Source organism: Enoplosus armatus, chromosome 8 (assembly GCF_043641665.1).
Source record: "Enoplosus armatus isolate fEnoArm2 chromosome 8, fEnoArm2.hap1, whole genome shotgun sequence".
Classification (NCBI taxonomy): domain Eukaryota; kingdom Metazoa; phylum Chordata; class Actinopteri; order Centrarchiformes; family Enoplosidae; genus Enoplosus; species Enoplosus armatus.
This window is the reverse complement of record NC_092187.1, coordinates 15242111-15261503: the sequence shown is the minus strand read 5'-3', so window position 1 is coordinate 15261503 and position 19393 is coordinate 15242111. Positions and strand designations below refer to the sequence as shown.

General features: G+C 44.5%; 1 protein-coding gene across 1 annotated transcript; it reads left to right on the top strand.

The window, feature by feature from the left end:
* Positions 1-1211: 1211 nt before the first annotated feature.
* On the top strand, positions 1212-15900 carry zhx3b (zinc fingers and homeoboxes 3b). Its single transcript, XM_070910199.1, is given in 7 exon segments — positions 1212-1313; positions 7801-8709; positions 8825-8932; positions 9026-10603; positions 10939-11667; positions 13795-14065; positions 14726-15900. Coding segments are annotated over 7 exon segments (3708 nt in total). The 3' UTR covers positions 14737-15900.
* Positions 15901-19393: the final 3493 nt, after the last annotated feature.

Below are 19393 nucleotides of genomic sequence, written 5' to 3'. Positions count from 1 at the left end.
TATTTCACCATAGTCCATTTTGAGAGTATCACTGACTTGAGTGGGTTGTTCGGGTATATTTACTGAAAGCAGAGAAGGGATGTCTGGCACAAATTTCATCTACTTCCAAAGTGCCTGTAGAAGGGAAATATTCTGAAGAGGTCAAAACTCAAGCAGGACTTGCAGTAAAGAACAACTTTATTGTGAGACCTGTATTTACCGTATTCTCAACTGTTTTAAAGAGGTGCTGCCTCAACTTTTGGAGTCAATTTGGAGTCTGTAGTTTGTGGTGCTGTTGAATTGTACTGTAATGCGTTATACTGAGAAATGTTTATTGTAGCCAGCCCATTTACACAAATGATGGAAAACTAAATATTAGAGATTAGATTTAGCCTGGTGTCCCTAATAAAATGGCAACTGAGTGGATATAGAAATGGACATGGGTCCTTTCAGAGTAAACACACCTAACACCTAAGTTTTTTTTTTACTTTGACTTCAGCAGATTTCGCAAAAACATTACTTAACAATATTAAGTCAAGTAAAAGTAATAAATATGTTCTACTGCCATGCATGCAGATTTTATATGTGTCTGTGCAAGGGTGTATTTCCAAAACAGGCAACTGCCTTGGGGGCCCAAAAGGGCCCTCAGGTTCACTGTGTATCAGCTGGTTTTTGGTAGTTGTGGTAGTGGCCCCATATTTTAGAGCTGTGTCAAAATCTGGCTCTAGTACCTTTATTTTTTAGTTTATATTGTGGTCACATTGTGCCTTTTCAAAATAAAGTTGTTTCATGAAATTACAACAGACACGCTGACACACAGTAAACCTGGGCTCAAGTAGTATTCCAGTATATGAATACTGTTTTTCTCTGTGCAAAATATAATGACGCTGCCATCTATAGTAACCTACTTGATGTGGTCTTGGGGGGCAAAACAGCAAGGTTCATTACATGCTGAACATGTGAAAGAGCAGTCACATCTTTTCATAATTTTGATTATTAGTAGGTTTACGAGCTTTCTCTGTGTGTACATTAGTTGTTTGGGTAAAGTCGGGGGTGAATGCGGGATAACTTTTGACGTACTGTTTGTACTATCTCTTTAAGAGAGGTCACCTGGGAGGGGGACAGGTGTGAGTTGCTGTAACGTCGCGTCGAGCCGGTACAGGGGAAGCTTGTGTCCCTTTCTAAAACTTGACCACGACCCCCCTGCGTTGTTGGGTCAAAGTCAGGACAGGATGTCTGACTCACCTCTGCTCTCTTCTGCACGGCGGAGCTCGAGCTCTCACGCCAACTCCACCGTCAGTGACGTCTGCGTCACGTGTCCGTCTCTTCCCTCGGTACGTCCGTCGTATTTTCCTCCCATCCACTGCCTGCTTTAACACTGAGAGCCACTCGAAATAAACAAGCGCAAAAAAAGGGGGCCGTTGTCGGGACCGGTCTGGCTCCGGTGTCACGTTTATCACCAGCCGATGGACAGAGGGGGCTTACACCTATAAGTTGCCATCAGTGAAGCCTAAACCTCCCGTCAGTTTCTGGCTTCACTGAGCCCATATCACTGTAAACTTTTTAAATCCTGCGCTGCATACACTGAGCACCGACAAAGCGAGGTGAGTGTGGTTTTATGATAAACATTTATACAAAGTGTTTCACCTTTCCCAAACTTGTGTGTGAGCTATTGTGAAGCCTTACCTTTGCGGGCTGCGCTTTGGCTCAGCGGTGCTGGCCAGCTGCATGTCGCCTGCTTAAAATGGCGACAGCCAACGGGGGGAGAGAGAGTAGTTTTTTGGGCTGGGGGCTTGCCTTTTCCTCCACTCTGAATTGGTTACAATGTTTAAAACCTCTGATGCGGACGAGCCTATAAGTTGGGGCTCACTCCGCCTAACTTGAGCGGAAGATGAACACGCATCATTTTCGGAAATGTTTGACGCTGCTGCGCTCAGGGACTAACGTTACAGTCCCAGCCACTTTGTGTTTGTGCTATTTCACAAAAAAATCCGCTATTCGCTCACATTTTTTTTTAGAAACACGGTTTTCTTATTAGTAGCAATTATATGTTGTCGGTTCATATTTAAGTCAGACCTGTAATATTGTGGTGTAAGCAGTTCCCTAATTTCCCCAATTCTTCAGTCTGTGCTATGAATGAAGAAGTTAGACATCACTTTGACCTCCTATCGTGTTATATTTTTCAGAGTTGCCCTATGAAAACTACTAAGTCATTTACTGTGGTTTATCCACGTGTTTACGTTATTAGGCCTATAAATGTTTTTATTTTTGTCAGGAGCTGATAATGTTTGTGTTTTAAAAATCAAGTCTGCTACACTTTTAATAAACTAAGCAGAGTTCATGCTTTATTCCATGTTGCCTAACAGTCGGTTATGAGTTTACAAGCTGTTGCCTTGGTTATTTGTCATGAGTGTGTGACTCCAGGGATTAGAGCAAAAGCTTTCCCAGACAGCTAGTTTTGTATCTGATGTCCACGTGAGTCCCAGGCATAGACGAGCAGCTTAATCCAGATGTTTATTGATCACCCATGGTACACCTTTTTACCATTAGAATAGGCCAGTTTCCATGCTATTATGAGTGATTTTTTTAAAAAGCAACTCAGTTTTTCTTAGATGTGGGGAATTGTCAATCTTGGATGCTTCTAACAGCTGTACAAAAGTTTGTTATTGTTATTATTGTTATTGTTATTATGCCTAATCTTGCTGTATTCTTGTGTTGCTGTGGTGATGCTTGAGCTCAATGGCTGTACATCTCATTGGATAGTCTCACTCACCCCCCCCCCCCCCCCCCATCACCACCTCCCACCCCTGTTTCTCCTTCTCCCTTTCTTTCCATTTAGGTTTGCAGCTGACACAGGTTGAGTTGCTTTGTATGAAAGGGTTTATCAGTACACCACTTATTGAAATCATATTTGCAGCTTGCACTTTTTGTTCATTTCACATCTTGAGAATCTTTTTTGTTTAGCTTGAATCGTTTCCTTTTAAGCATGGAGTGATCAGGTGACTACCTAATGAAATGGAGCAATTCTTTGTGTGTGTCAGTCCTCCAGTAATGACTTTTAATCAGTGAGTTTCGTCTCCTCTCTGTGTTGACCCACGAAAAGACAATTTAATTCCAGATCTCTACCAAGTATGACCACAAAAACAGAGTCAGCTGCTACTCAAGAGCCTTTTCACAATCCTGGGGGAAAGCAGTGCGATCCACTCGCATGTCCAGAGCGAGCAGGTTTGGGTCAGCAGCAGTAGCAGCCTCTTGCTCTGCTTGGCTGGTTAACAGCTTGTGATGTCAGCCATTTTAGGTTGGACAGCACAGAGCCTGGTGCTCCGCCATTTTTCTCTCCCTCCCCTCTCAGCAACCCAGTTTTAACGCATGCACTGGCAGTGGCCACAGCAATGCAGCCGTTTGCAAACCCACGCAGCCATCCGCTCTCTGACCTGAGAGCAGCCCAAATGGGACTCAGTAACAGATGGAATGGCGCCGTAGGAACACTGTCATTGAGGTTTTCTTATTGTTGCCAGTATTGTATGAGGACTGAAATGGAAAGAAGTTCAGATGCACAAAACATGTAAGCATTTAGAGCGGTGAGCAGAGGTATGAGTGAGACCCTGGACTTGATTGACAGGAGGAGGTTAGTTGGAGCCATGTCTGTTTTAAGGTGGGAGTAGATTAAGTAACTGGCAAGGCGTTTGTGTTTTAGGACAGCAGAAAACATGGCGAAGGATTTCTGTTTTGGTACAGAGGAGAGAAAAAAGCAAAGGGTTTGTGTTTTGGAAAAGAGACTCCAAGATGGCGAAGGGTTTGTGCTTTGGTGCAGACTTGATAATTAGCATGAAAACACTTGGGGATAGAGGTGGTTCTTCAGTCCTCTCTGAAAGAGACAGCATCTGCCAGATTTTCGGCCCTGTTTATGTATCCATGCCTACGTTGCCTACGGTGAGTACCCGGGCCACTGCAGGCCAAACACAGGAGCCACAGAGAGCAAGGGACAGTAGCCCAGGAAGATGTCTGGACAGGGACTCAGGCACTGAGTTAACAGGAAGAGATGGCATCAGCTCTGGCCAATAGCGTGCCTTGGCGATGGCGACCACACCTAGCTGGGAGACATCAACACCGCGTGAGGGAGGCACTGAAATAGGAGCAGGGCAGGGACTCTCCAAATACCACTCACAGGGGTGTGTGGAACAAACAAGCCCCGCTAGAGCCAGGGACTGGATGGCATAGGAGATGTGTGTGTGCGCGTAGGTTTGAGTAACCGTGTGTGTGTGTGTGTGTGTGTGTGTTTACCCACACGCATGTGCGTTAGAGAAATGAGCTGGTGGGAGAGAGAGAAGGGGGTAGGAGGTGGTTGCCATGGGGACAGTAACACACCAGTGGCGCTGCCGACCTGTCTCCCTGGGCCAAACTTGCTCGGAGAGGGAGAAGAAGGAACGGAGGGAGGGGAAGCAGAGACGGTTGGAGAGGGAGGAGGGGAGTGAGGGTGAAGAGACAGAGGAAGAGGGAGGAAAAAAAGACGAGTGAGGAAGCAAGAAATGGAGCAAACAAGGAGAGGGCTGCCTGTGTTGTACACCTATTCTCTGTCCTGCTAAAGAGAGCATTTGTTACAAGCACAGATATCGACGTTACACCTGTATTCTCAGCTAGGTGACGAGAGGAGTAGCTTAGTTAGCATGCAGCTACGCTATGCGGCCAAGCTGTAGGATTTCTAGTGTGTGTGAGCAGCTATTATTGGCCTGTACTCAGAGGATATAGCCCAGGCCCAGACAAGAGTCAGGCCAAGGGATGAAAGGAGGTCATGCTGTGCTGAGCCACTGACGAGGTGTAGATAATATAGGTTATGAACCAGGAGGACAAAAACATTGTCTCTTGTGTGTCACTGGGAGATCTCTGACTCTCACAAACAGGAAAAAATGGCAGCCTCAGTAAAGAAGCCTCACACACAGGCATGCAGGCAGCCACCCCCGCACGCCACACACACACACACACACACACACACACACACACACACACACACACACAACATGAGCACACATGCGCCCCCGCCCACCCCACCTCCCTGCTCTCCACTCTCACAGGAAACCCACACATGCAAATGGTGACACACATAACAGACTCAAACCCACCATCAAGTCATGGTCAGTCAACGTATATGCAACATTCAAATTAAAGTCACCGGCCGATGCACTCACACCAGTGAGTCGACTGAGCTCACGTGAGCCCGGCATTGCTGAGACGAGAGCTGCCAATTTCGATTCGCCCATAATAGCTCAGCTTGTGTTGTGCATTGTTTCAGTCCTCACCTGTGTGAGGCCCGTGGGTCTCTGCTGGTCTCCTTGCTGAAGCACAACTTTGTGTTCACACAGTTGTGGTTTTTGATTTTTTTTTTCCCCACATGCCATCAGTGTGTGAAGTGAACTTAATCGCCATTATAGCACTGTCAGTCTTAACGGCTGTCGATATGCGGGACAGTGATGGGATTTGTGACACCTCATGTGTTCACTATTTGTTTTAGTTTTGAGTGATCATTTTGCATGTGTGGGTTTAAAGACACTGAAGCTGAACTTTAGGTTATGTCCACTGGCTGAAGAGCTCGGGTTGGAACATTCCAGGCTTTGCAGTGCAGCGAGGAGGGAGGGAGGGAGGGAGGAGGGAAGGACTGTGTGATTGTAGTTTGGAGCAAGAAGGGGGCGTTGAAGAGCGGGGGTTAGCAGGGTGGGGTGGTGTTGGCTGGTTGGAGGGGGGTATCGGAGGAAAATTCCTCACTGAAACACCTCAGTGCTTCCTCCACGATAGTTAACACCCCTCCTTCCCTTGCCTCCTCACCCCCAAATTGACTGCCCATCCCCCACCATCCTCTCCCGTTCGCTCTCCCTCTCCTCTCCTCTCGCCTGCCCACCCACACCCAGCAGAACCACGTGATGGATGGCTGGGACTGCCCACCCATAAGCCTTTGTGTTGGTCATGTGACCAGCCTGCCTTGGCAGAGCGGTGCCCCCTGATGCAGAACTGAATGGCAGGGGAGTAGGAGGGGTGCACACACAACAGCCCAAGCTAAGGGCAGTTACTCTCTCTGGGGGGTGCACGGGGGAACAAGGGGCATCACGTTCCCTCCACAGTAGCAAACTTCATTTGCCTGTTAACCCCTCACACTCTGAGCCTTCTCTCAGTGGTGAAAAACAGACAAAGATAACCAATTTGATGCGAGTCCAATAAAGTTCTCATCACAGGCTTAATAAAGTATCTCATTATTCTTTGATTATTCATTGTTTTGATTTGAGAAAATTCAGAAAAGTTAGCAAGATATGTAGACTGTAGACAAATTGTACATTAAGTTACATCTTGCATTGACTCAAACCGAAACTGAGGTTGAATGCAGGAAAGTGAACTCTGTATACCTTCGCTCACTTAGTGTGTTGAAGGGCATCTGTCACACCCCAGTCCTGTAAGGGTTAACTGGGCTTTGAGCTAATGTGCCATGACCTCTGTTGCAAAGCAAGGCTGTGTGTGTGGGTTCAAGAGGAAGAGAGCATTTGCCATTGAACACGTTATATTTGATTGGAGAAGAGCCGGTTTATTGCATGATGACACTGACTTGAAGTATGCTGCTCACCTGACCGAGATGGTGGTGCTGCAGCAGCATTGGGCATGAAGAGGTTATGCTTAGTCTGAAGACTAGTTCAACATTTGCATGGGACTACTCTGTTTGTGCAGAGGAAAGGCAAGATTATTTTAGATTTGGACTGCATTTGGTTTGGGTTTGTCAGGAAAGTATCTTTGCATAGGGAGGGGCTGGACTTTTAAAGGTTTTAGGGTTTTCCTGTTGAACTTCTTTGAGCTGTTGAACTTTAGTGAACTTTTGCTGCTCCGTGCGTGAGGTGTCATGTCTGTGCAGAGTGATTGGGAGAGTAATTGCCCTAGAGCTGTCCTCCAATACTGCATCACTACCTCTCTTTCAGAGGCAGGGAGCGGAGGAAGGAGGGAGGGAGGGAGGGGAAAACTCCTCCACAGGAAGCTTCGCCATTTTGTATGGAGACAAGGGATCTAGAGGTGAAGTGAAAATTTGAAGATTCGCATTTTTATGCAGGTCTGGTGTTTCCATCTGTGCTGTCTGTACTATTGTTGGGCAAGCACCATTTTCTCATGGAACATCTGTTGAACCACCCACTTGCTCAATTGTCAAGTAGACCCTATCTTAAGCAACACATTTACAAGTGAGTATTTCTGTGGCAATCTTTATAAAGGTGTTCAGTGAAGCTACAGAGGCTCTGGATTAAAAAAAGAAAAAAAGAAAAGAAAATACAGAATGTGCTCTCTCTGTGGGGGTGTGTCTGAACGAGGGGAAGTGAGACAGAGTTGTGTGGGGGAGGGGAAAGAAGGGGGTAGGACAGGAGCTCTCCCAAAAAGCCTTTAGTGGAGAAGCAGACTGAGCGTGTTTGAATGCCCTCATAAAAGAGATAGCCTTGAGTTTCATGGGGCAGGGAAGTTTAGGAGAAGACTTGTTTTGTTTTTAAATTTAAGATTTACAAACAACCCCAGATTTTAAAGGCTTCAGCTGAATCTTTTCACAAGGCCTTAGTATTACCTGTTCTGTTGATATTTTACCTGGAAGCATCCAGCCGTGCATGATTTTCATCCAGCTGAGAGGAAACTGGCTTGTACTGAGTACTGAGTAGTGTAAGACATCCCATCTTATTTCTTCTCCCTCCTTTGTACTTGAAATTTAACATTTTATGCCACTAACCAAACCTATCCAACAAATTACAGGTGTACAGTATGGTGACTGATGACTTGAACTAAAGCGCATTACCCCTCTCTCATTTCCAGGTTTTCCCTCAAAATTGCAGTGGGAACTACAAGTGGACCTATGGACATGTCCCGCTGTCCTCCTTCCCCCATTCCTGGTCTATAGTCAACCAGAAACGGCCCATATTCTCACTCAGACCCCATTCTTAGCCATTTGATCAACTCTCTCCATCCTGTGGTCCCACCATGGCTAGCAAGAGGAAGTCTACTACTCCTTGTATGATCCCCAGCAAGATCATATGCCCAGCAGAGGAGGTTGAACAGGACTCCCCTGTCCTTCTCCGTCAATCCAGGATTTCTGGAGGGGGCAGACATAGCCCCCTCGACCCAGGAGAGTTTTCCAAACCGGAGGCGGGGGACGCCGTCAAAGACGGTGCTGGCACTTACACCTGTAAGCCTTGTAACTTTGAAACCCACGACCTTAACTTGTTTTTGGATCATGTGTACTCCGGGCATCCAGACTTCCGTGCGGACCCCAGCTTCTTTTGTGTGAGCTGTGGGGTTTCAGCGCCCAAGTTTGAGGGGCTGGCCCTGCATAATGCCAGGGTTCACCCCAGCACACTGAACACAACTCTGCAGCTGAGGAAGAGGGACAGGAGAGTAGTGGTGGAGCAGAATCTGGTGACTGGGGTCGAGACAGGGAAGGATAGCGAGATTTCCATCACCAAAACCCCAATTATGAGGATGCTGAAGGGCAAATCGGAGCCCAAACGGATAGTGGTGTCTCACCCAGTGTCAGACGAGCTTTCGACAGACCCGCACTCTATCTCTGCCTCCAGAGAGCCTGTGAGAAAAGAGACTGCTGCAGTGACAGTCACCCATGTTCCCACAATTGTCCACAATGGAACAACCAAGGTCACTCTGCCATCAGCAATCCAGATCGTCAACGGCTCTGGAACATTACCAATGCTCAAGACTCCCATCACACAGGTAGGAGATAGTTCTTTCTGTCTCTTGGCTGTTTTGGAAAAGTCTGTTTTGATTTGACTGAGATTAGTTAATTCAGAGTCTTTCATTCACATTCTTTTAAATGCATTTCCTACAGGTGGTCTCAGTGGTTCAAAACAGAAGCCTTCATCAATCTGCACCAGTCACAGCCTCCTCAAATTTTTCCTCCACTTCCTCATCTTCTTCCTCCAAAAATCTCCCCAAGGTAATTGTTTTGATTCGTTTTTTGTGTCCCAATGTTATGAAGTTAATTGGATATCAAATAATAATCCTGCTTTCCTCTTCACATCCCTCCCAGGTGATGATTCCTTTGAGCAGCATCCCCACCTACAGTGCCTCCATGGACTCCTCTTCCTTCTTGAAGACCTCCTTCAGTAAGTTCCCGTACCCCACAAAGGCTGAGCTCTGCTACCTGACTGTGGTCACAAAGTTCCCAGAAGAGCAGATTAAGATCTGGTTCACGGCCCAGAGACTTAAACAAGGCATCAGCTGGTCTCCTGAGGAGATTGAGGAAGCTAGAAGGAAGATGTTCAACACCATCATCCAGACTGCACCCTCTAGCTCGCAGAACCAGGCCCAGAGTCACCGTAGCCCAGCCCAACACACAATCACAGTCCTGCCTGCCTCACTGGGGGCGACTGGGATCCCTCACATTCTGCAGGGCTCTCTTGTCAGCCAAGGAGGGGTAATCGTCACGCAGCCTGTAATGGCAAACGGCATCCAGGTTAGCAGTGCTCCTGTGGCCCTGGCCGTCACACCTAAGCCCCAGGCAGCAGCTCGCCCCATGATGCAGGCCAGACCTGCTGCAGCCCTGGTAGCAGACAAAGGCATCAGCATGGTGGTGGGAACGGTCGGCAGCAGCATCACTGGGAGCAACATTATCAGCAGCAGTAATAGTAGTAGGAGTGGGGGAGGGGGCGTTAGCAGTATTGTTACTAGCAGTCAAGCTAGTATCATCAACCTTAGTCTAGGAAACAGTAATAGTAATTCTAAGGTGAGCAGTGTCAATGGTAAACTCAGCCGTGCTAATGCAGACTGCAATGACAAGAGCAATAGTAATGTTACCAGCCATGTAAACGCTAAGAACACTGATATCAGCAAAGCCAGCAGCACCAGCATTGTGCAGAATGACAACAAAGTAACCACAGACGGCAAAAACACCACAGACAGCAAATCTAACAACAGCAACAGCAAAACAGGCAGCGATGGACAGAAAAGCAAAGATACCAACGGTAGCAACAACAAAAATAACTCAACCAGCACAAGCACAGATGATGTCGACCCTACCGCCAGGGACTCTCCAACCATCAAGATGGAGGAGGCGTCTTCCCCCGCCTCAAAGTCTTCTTCCCCCTCTCCTGCGGCCCCCACAAGCAGCACACCTGGCTCTCGGACACCTGTTAACGCATTTCTGGACCCAAGCTTTTACAAGGGCAAGAAGTCTCAGGAGCAGCTCAACGCTCTGAAGGACAGTTTCCAGGTCAGCCAATTTCCCGACCAGGAGGAGGTGGACCGCCTCATTGCTCTGACGGGGCTCACGGTGCGAGAAGTCCGCAAGTGGTTCAGTGACCGGCGCTACCACTTTCGCAACCTCAAAGGAACGCGCTCCAGCACAGGTGGACAGACTAAGTCCGGCACTGCAGCCGGGAGCGGTTCAAGTACGCCGGGGAGCGGTGCCGCTGGCAGTGCCAACCCTGTCGATCTCTCCGAAAGTAGCAGCAACTCTGGTGCAAAAACACCCCAACACAGCTCTGCACCCCTGAGCCCAACTGCATCACAGACTCCCACTTCTCCCACCACACCTTCCCGCCGACTCCCCAGACCTCCTTCTCCTGATTTCACAGCTATCCGCTACAAGGAGAGAGAACCTCATCAGGTGAGACTCTTCCCCTTAGCAATCTGGCAATTATTTTTTCGATTAAAGGGGAAGTCCACCAATTTTTACACATCAAATTGTGATTACAGGTCTCGAGTACTACTGCATTACTCTGTACTCTTTCAATCAATTAATTGTTTAAATCCTCACATTGGAGAAGCTGGAACCAGAGAATGTATGGCATTTTTGCTTGATAATTGATTGATTAATCGAAAATCTAAATTGTTGCTGATGAATTATCTTGTTGATCGACCTGTCAATTAATCAAGTAATCTATTTAGTTCTACTCGGCTCTTCCAGGTTTTTGACCTTGTCCATCCCTGTATTGTGTATAGGTAAAGGCTCTGGAGACCAGTTTTGCCCAGGACGCTGACCCATCAGGAGAGGAAGTGGACAGACTACGATCTGAGACCAAGATGACCAGAAGGGAGATCCATGGCTGGTTTGCAGAGAGGAGGAAGAGAGTGGCAGCCGAGAAAAAGAAAGAGGAGGCAGAGCGGGCGCTTAGAAATGAGGAGGAGGAGATGGAAGTTGATGGGGAGGAGAGGCAGAAAGAGGACAGTTCAGGAGAACTGAAAGTCAACCCTATTAAAATAAATCTGAAGATGCTGAAGGTAACAGAAGCCAATGGCAAAGCAGAGGGTGAAGGGTTGGATAGTTTACCCACTTTACCGCTTCAATCCAGCAGCACACCTGCGTCCTCCCCATCCTCCACCCCCAAACCACCCCAGTCCTCCACCCCAACACCCAAACCATCCCACTCCCCCAAACCCACAACCATCCGAGGTAAGAAGACAGCGGAGCAGCTGCAAATGCTCAAACAAGTCTACGCCCGTACCCAGTGGCCCAGCGCTACTCAGTATGATGAACTGATCTCAGCTACTGGACTGCCCAGGCCTGAGGTGGTGCGCTGGTTTGGGGACTGCCGTTACGTGCAGAAGAACGGCCAGCTGAAGTGGCTGGAGGCTTACCAGAACACGGCTCTGGAAGAGGACCTCCAGAAGGGGAACACACAGATCCTGCAGGCCCACTTCGACGTCCATGGCAGTCTGGAGGAGTCGCAGGTATTGATGACAACAAGTAGTATTTATGCATTTCATCAGAGCAGTTCAATGACTCTGAACAACTGAAACCTGAGAAGCAGATGAGGAATCTGCGCTGCTAGGATAAAAGATATTTGCATCTTAACGCTCAGTTATATTCACTTTAGCAGCCTGCTCTGTAGGAGAAAATGTACTCATATCCTAGGAAAGGAGTCGCTGCAGAAAGTTTCTTGTTGACATTGACACTGTACTTTTTTTAGACTTGAAGAGATGCACATTCTTAACTGCTTCAACACCAGCACAGTCATTTGTCTGTGTTAGGGTTACAAGATATTTTGGGGGCTTACATGCAAATGAACGTGTATATAGAAAAAAAAAAACTAATTTCACTTCCTAATTGCATACAAGTGTGTATCAGGGGCAGCAGCATGTTCCATAATTCAGCTCATTAAATCAACTTAGAGCTCTTTTTATGTGATGGATTTTTGTGAGTGATTTGTTTTCCCCAATTTAAAACAAATTATTTACCAGTTTTGGTGGCTATGTTTGGCTGATGTTTGACTTTTGTTCATAGTAAAAGTCTTTCACTTTGAACTTGCAAAGACAAAAATCACCTGAGTATCACATCAAATTATATCTTTTAAACAGCAAGACACCGTTTTAAAAGAAAACATTTCATCCATTTTAGGCTTTAGCTCCACGCACCTTTTGTATATTTCTCTCACTATAAGTGGAGGATTGTGTTCTGGGTCAGAAATGGCATAAAGACACCTGGAAGCTCCTTTGTTGCAAATAGTGAAAGTCTTCATCGGGGTGTTCATCTGACTTTCAATCAAGTGTCAGCCACATAATAAAATTAAAGTTTTTTTTATTATACTCAGGACTCAAAGTGCCTGGGATTTTCCTGTTTGCAATTGTCGTGGCTCTTGACACTTAAGAGCTCCTTTGTTCACTTTTTAAAAAAACAGTCTTACCTTTTTATAAAGCAGTACTTGCACTCCTGTTTTCCCCCCTTTTTTGAGTGAAAATATCTATTCAAGCTTCTGATGTGCTGCCCGAGGAGAGAGAGTTTTATTAGAGCTGCTCTTATGTTCATGTTGTGCTCTGTGTGACACCTTTTTATTGATTTGTGTGCATCAGACGCACAGGAACATATCTATATTTTTAAACTAAGGAGCTTTCAGTTGTCTTAATGTTTCTTCTCACTGAGCCACTTTTTAAGTCCGTTTTCCTTCCACTGTATTTGACATGAGTACCAAGATCAGATCAAATCAATTGACCGCACTCTAGGAAATAAACGTGTCACAGCAGAATTGCAAAACAGATGTGAGGTATAGATAAGTAAACCAAAACCAAAATACTACAATCATACAGTATGAGCATCTACTATATATAATATGAAGTATGACAGTAGAAAGAGGTATTAAATACACCATATGTGAAAGTGTTTAATTGTTATTTATATTTTTATTGTCAAGTGACCCGAGAGAAACAGCTGATATATAGCAATATAATCTCCTTGTGTTTGATGGTTTGATCTTATTAGTATCAACATCAACACCGTCCGTTATTGACTTTGCCTAATGTATCTCAAGTGTCTCTCTGACTGCCTTCAGGTTTGGATGATTAGATTATCACCACATTATATATATTTTTTATTGCTAAATTAATACATGAAAGTCAACTTGGTGGTTTAAAGAGTAAGCAGGTTAAGTGCAAATATTAGTTTTTAAGTGTAGATGTCGTTTTTTTTTATATTGTCAAAATGTGTATTATACTTATACGTTACGTTATATAGGAAGTTATATTTGAAAGATGAAATGAATTTTTCTTACAAATGAAAAGAAAAAAAGCATCAATGCTCAGTTCAGTACGAACTTATTTGGTCTGGTATGACCAGTAGCTTATGGTGGCTAATGTTAGTAAACTTTAGATGGATGTTGCTGTGTAACTAACATTACTGACTTTATGACTGTTTAATTTTGCCATTATGTTTTTTGCATTTACCATTATCCTGTAACTGTCACTTGTGTGCTGCTCAGCAAAAGTTACACAGACTCGCTTTAATGAAGTCTTATAGAAACCTCTGCAATGCCTGTCCTTTAACGTGTAGCTGTGCGCTAATGCCGATTTATTCTTTATGCACAGTTGCAGGAACTATCTCAGGCTAGTGGTTTAACAGTGGACTTGGTGCGACATTGGTTCTCTACCAATGCGTCTTTACCCCGGATGGAACAAACTGCTGCTGCTCATGCGGCAGAACCAAGACCAGTTGCAGCTGAGCCACAAACAACGGGGTCCTCTCCTCTGGAGCCGCAGCCGGGAGGAGGGACGGAGGAGAAAATGGAGCAGTCGGTGTGTGGTGTCACAACAGAAGTGGAGGAGGCCAACGCTGACAAGACTGTGAATCCTACTAAAGGTAGTCTTCATGTCTTTATGTCTGGAGTAGTCTATAGTGTGATACATACAGTAATACAGTCCCCTTAAAACTGACAAAGCAGGGCATAACACATTGTAACCAGGCCAAGGCTGCAAATAACAAATATTTCCATTACTGATTAATTATCTTCTCGAGTAATCATTTCAAATGTTAAAAAAATAGTGAAAAAATGGCATTCACAAGCCCACGGTGATGTCTCCAATATGCATTGTCCAAAATGTCAAGATATTTTTAATTTACTGTCATACAGAAAGAAAAGCCTCGAGTAGTCCCATTTGAGGAGTTGAAACCAGAAAACATGTTTGGCTTTTTTGCTTGAAGTGTTGTGATATAAAGTAAAATAAAATATGGGAAACTATTCAGGCTTTAGTACGAGTTGTCAGTTTTAATTAGATTTTTGATTGTGATGGGAAAACTTGGTTGTAAATGGTGATACATAGAGATGATCATCAACCAATCATGACCATAAAATTGTCTCTCAGGTGAATCATGCACACAATGATGATGAGTAATTAAGAGTAATAAGGCGTGTTGGATACCAGTACACTGTGTATAATCACGCAGAAAATTTATATGTGTAGTTTTCTGGGGGGTGATGGATTTTTAATTTCGTTTTTTTTTTTTTTTTAATCACTGCAGGAACTGATTGAAGAAACCTTTTGTCTGAGGATGGAGCTCACAGCGCAGGTGGTCTTTGTGTTGTCAGTCTGAGAAAAAGGTGGCAGATGCGGCTGTAACAGGATCACTGGATGGAAACCATCCTCACCCATCCCTCTCTCTCCTCGCTCACACCCCCAGAGGTAGGCATGACCCCCCACCCCCCCACCCCCACCCCCCACTACGTGAGATGGACGCTAAAGCCCCCCCACCCACTCCCTACCCTCCTTCTCCCGTTGTGTCTACCCCTCCGCTACACAGACCTTCTCCAGTATCCTCCCATCCGCCATTTTCCCTTCAGAAGGAAGTTCCAGTGGAGACTGAAGTGCAGGAGTGGATGTGGTGGAGGGGAGGGGCGGCTGTGTTTGTTCCGCCTGCCTGCTGTGATGGGAGAAAGGAAGAAGGAAAAAAAAAAAAACTGAGGGTAGATTTGAAGGAAGAAGACGAGGAGGGGAGAAAAAAAAGGGAGAAGTGTGGTCGAGATTGAGACCTCAGCAGATGTTGATCAGGGGCGGGGGTTGGGTTTGGACAGTTGTCGACCAAACCAACCCTCAGACGAGGATCGGCGGAGCGTTGAGAGACTGTTCATAGTTTGTTTTGGGGTACGAAAAACTGCACAGCTCTTTGCTACAGGGTGCTTGCCAAGGCCTTAAAGTAAATCAAATTGTGTCATCTTCATACTCCTTTTTCCACCATCTTGCACTCATACACTTTGACTTCCTGCTTGCAGCTTAACTTTAAATGTGCTAGCTAGGCTGTTCATAGAAACTTATGTGAAACACAGCACTGATGTTCATTTATCATGTCTTTTAGTTTTTTTTTGGACATCTCTTTGTACTCAATTTCTTATCTGTACATAATATTTGGTTAAATAGGAGATTAAATTGTCCAGTTTGGGGAAAACGTCTGGAATTCTGTCATCCAAAGAAGGCAAGCACCCTGTTGTGTTTAAACAAAAAAAAGCGACACAATATAGTAGACTATATCTGGTTTGTGTTGTAGCATCAAGTGCTTCTTTACGTCACCGACGTGTACGTACATTTGTTTTTATGGAACTTTCCTATGAAATAAATTTGACTGTAAAAGAACTGTGAACTTTTACCAGAGTTCCATACTTAGGCTTGATGTATAATTTTTACAGATGGTATTTGCAGAATAAACAGAATGTAATAAATTTGTGGCTTCGCGTCTCATTCAGCGCCTTCCTCCTAGTGTACAATATTATCACTTCTGTGTGACCTTGACTATCGACTAAAATAAGGCTTTGGTCGTGTGGGAGCCAACAAAGAAAAGCTTCTTGTTTAGGGCTGAAAATAACTTATTTTCATTAATTTGCTGATAATAATTTAGTCTATGAAATATCAGAAAACGAGGTGGCTCTGCGACCTTTGTTGCATAATTCCCCATCTCTCTCGCCTCATATCCTGTCCTCTCTGTCGGCACAAAATCTCCCTGAAAATGTCAGCATAGGGACACTTTCCTAAAGCCCATGGTCTTAAAATTGGTTTTGTCCAACCAAGATTTTCAAATTTATTACCACATGAGACAAATAAAATAGTCTGGAAGCAGGATCTAAGGAACATTGGCTTTTTTGCTTGAAAATGTATTTAATAATCAATTATCAAAATGGCTGCTGATTAATTTTCTTGTGATGTTTCAGCACTGCAACAGCTCAGGCTGCTGTTGACGCATCTAAGACCGAAACCTCAGCACACTCTTCCTGTGGTGCAGCATCTGAAGCTAATGAAACCAATTCTTTCTGTTGCAACTACAGCGAACAACACTTAACTGAAACCAAATGCAATGAAAATAAGACCAAGTAGTATAAAGTAGTAAGTATTTTATTTATTTTTCAGGCTTGAGTATGTTCCATATGAAAGGCAAAATTAAAATGAATACTTTTCCTCTCCATAGTTTAGGCACGTTACAGAAAGGCGATTGTAAATGAGACCATCGGTAACAAAACAGACAAGATTGGAGGAAGAAGAAAAGAAAAAAAGAACAAATGACACTTACGGGCCCTGCACACCCACATAGATGCTCCTAGTTATTCTGGTTGATTAGACCTCTTTACTTACTCTTAGTCTGAGAGGAGGTCCCATCAGTCAAAATAAGTGACAACACCTGTGCGGGTGTACCTTGGCTGTGCAGGTGCTTTAAGCCCAGCAGGGGAGGTGAATGGTGTGGCTTTAATGTGATGTGTACACAGAGGGAGGCACATAGACATTAGCAGACAGGTCAGCAATAAGAGCAATGCAGCATTGGAGGGAGAGCTCTCCACAAACACCATTCATCGACCACGGGAAGAAAAAAAAAAATTGTAATATGGGGAGCTTTGGGATTAATATTGGGGTGCACACACAACAAGATGCTAAACAAACTTTGTTGAGACCTCAAGTATTCACTCCTGTCCCTGCTTTTACCTTAACGTAAATCATACCATATGGCTTAGGTGTGTCTCAGTGGTCAAACACTGAGTGAGAATACTGAGTTTACATCATATAGTCATCACATACGAGCAGAGAAAACACTGTTTCTGATACAAACCTGGAAAGAGAACACCATTGGTTATATACGAACTCCGTCTGGGCTCACTGAAGGCCCAGACCACAGACCTCTACCCCCCATCCCTCCCCTCCCCTCCCCTTCCAGGCACCTTTGTCATCCTTCAGCCACAGAAACAGAGCTACAAGAAAGTCTGAAGCTTAGACTCGGCCTGCTCCTCCCAAACACGCTCTCACACCACAAATGCAGGAAGTGAGAAGTCTGGTGCACCATCGACGTGCACCAGCATTAACCTCAAGAGGAGTCTTAATTAACAAATTAGACAAACATTTATGAATAGAAGCCAGAATGAGAGTCTAAATTTGGGAATGATGAATCGTGACGTGTAGCATTTGACATTCACTTGGAGCCGTCAGCCAGTTGTTTACACAAAGTCTGCTATTGTGCACATTTCATCACAAATAAATTCATGGGCAGTGGCAATTTAACTGTATATCATGGCAGTGTAACTTAAAATCCTCACAGGTTTCTGGGAAGCAGCTCGGTGCTGTGACAAAACTCCCCGGAACTCAGCAGCAGCACAAACACAAAAAGTCCCTCATGTCTGTTGTGGTGCAGCAAAATGTAGAATATGGCATGTTTTCTTTACGCCACACTAACCTTCTCACTTGGTCACTGTTGGTCAACAATACTGAATTTCTTTTCAAACACGGGGGAACTCCCATTGTACACATGTCGACAAATAAAATCTAAAACAAGCTGGTTGCAGCAAAACACAAGCTGGTTGCAGCAAAACTCCAAACTGGAACTAAAACATACGGAATGAAAACAGTGAGATTTTTTATATCGGCTGTAGACACAGAGCTGTGTCAGTTATGGGAGTAGTTATGCTCAACTAATTAAAAACACTGAATTAAATGGCCATAAATTCTATTAAGACTTGAAATGTCAAAAAAAATACACATTGCTGAAATACATCATAAATCAGGGAAACACAGGGCTGCAAAGTTAATCATGTACTTGTGTTACAATCTTAATTTCCATAATTACAGAATGGTACATTGACAAATTTGAAAGTTTTAAAATGTTTCCTGCAAATGAAAATGTTTTTAAATGTGAGAACGTAATCGTGTTTCTCAAACCACTTTGTTATTCTGAAAATGTATCACAGTATTTAGTTAATTATTAAGTTATCAGGGTGGTCATTTTAGCCGTAACCTTGCAGCCCTTTGAACTATCCCTCGATTGACAACTGTGTGCCCATAAACATGTTGGTAGATGATGCGAGCAAAAATCAAAAATTATGAAGACAATTATCATTAACTATCAGACTACAACCTCTTTTGGGTCAACATGTATCCCTGGTTCTGCTTTATCACACAGTGTGGTGTTAGATACCCTACAGACAAGATCACTGAGGAGGGAGACTATGGAGGGAGACAGAAGTTTGAATGTGTCAGACTGGCTTGTAAAAGGCGCCTGCAACGCAGGAAAGTGGAATGATGTGCAGTTTTTAGGAATGTAAGTTAGAAATAAAAAAAGCTTGTGTGTGTGTGTTTGCAGACATAACATATGATGCTGCCTGCTCTCTCACTGCTTCCAACACAAACAGGCTATGACTTCTTCCTGATGCCTTCAAAAAAAAAAATTTAAAAAAATTAAATATTCCTCCAGGTTCAGGGTGTGAGTTAGACTGGAGGCGCATCATTTCCTCCACGAAGCAGAGAAGAGAGAGACATTAAAATAGCCGTATAGAGCCCTCGTGTTTTACACATATACATTAAAAAAAGTCACATTATGAATGTTTAAAGGTTTAAATAATTATAATAATTAAAAACATGGAGACAGGAGCTCTTTGAGAGCAGGTCAGCTGCTGCTGTTCTCTGGCCAACAGCACAGCAGGAATAAATACATATATTCATATACGCCAAATAGAGAAGAGCAAAGAAACTTAACTGGGAAACAGTTTCAAACTGATATCTTTTATAACTCTCTCTTTCCCTCCTCTTAGCCTCCAAACTAAGCAGCTGTTGTGCACACCTAAAACACAAGGGAGGACCACCCGCCCTGCAGACGACCAGTCCAGAGCTGGAACTTTTTCAGCCTTGTTTTTGTTCTCCTGTGAATGTCCGTTTCTTCTTCCTG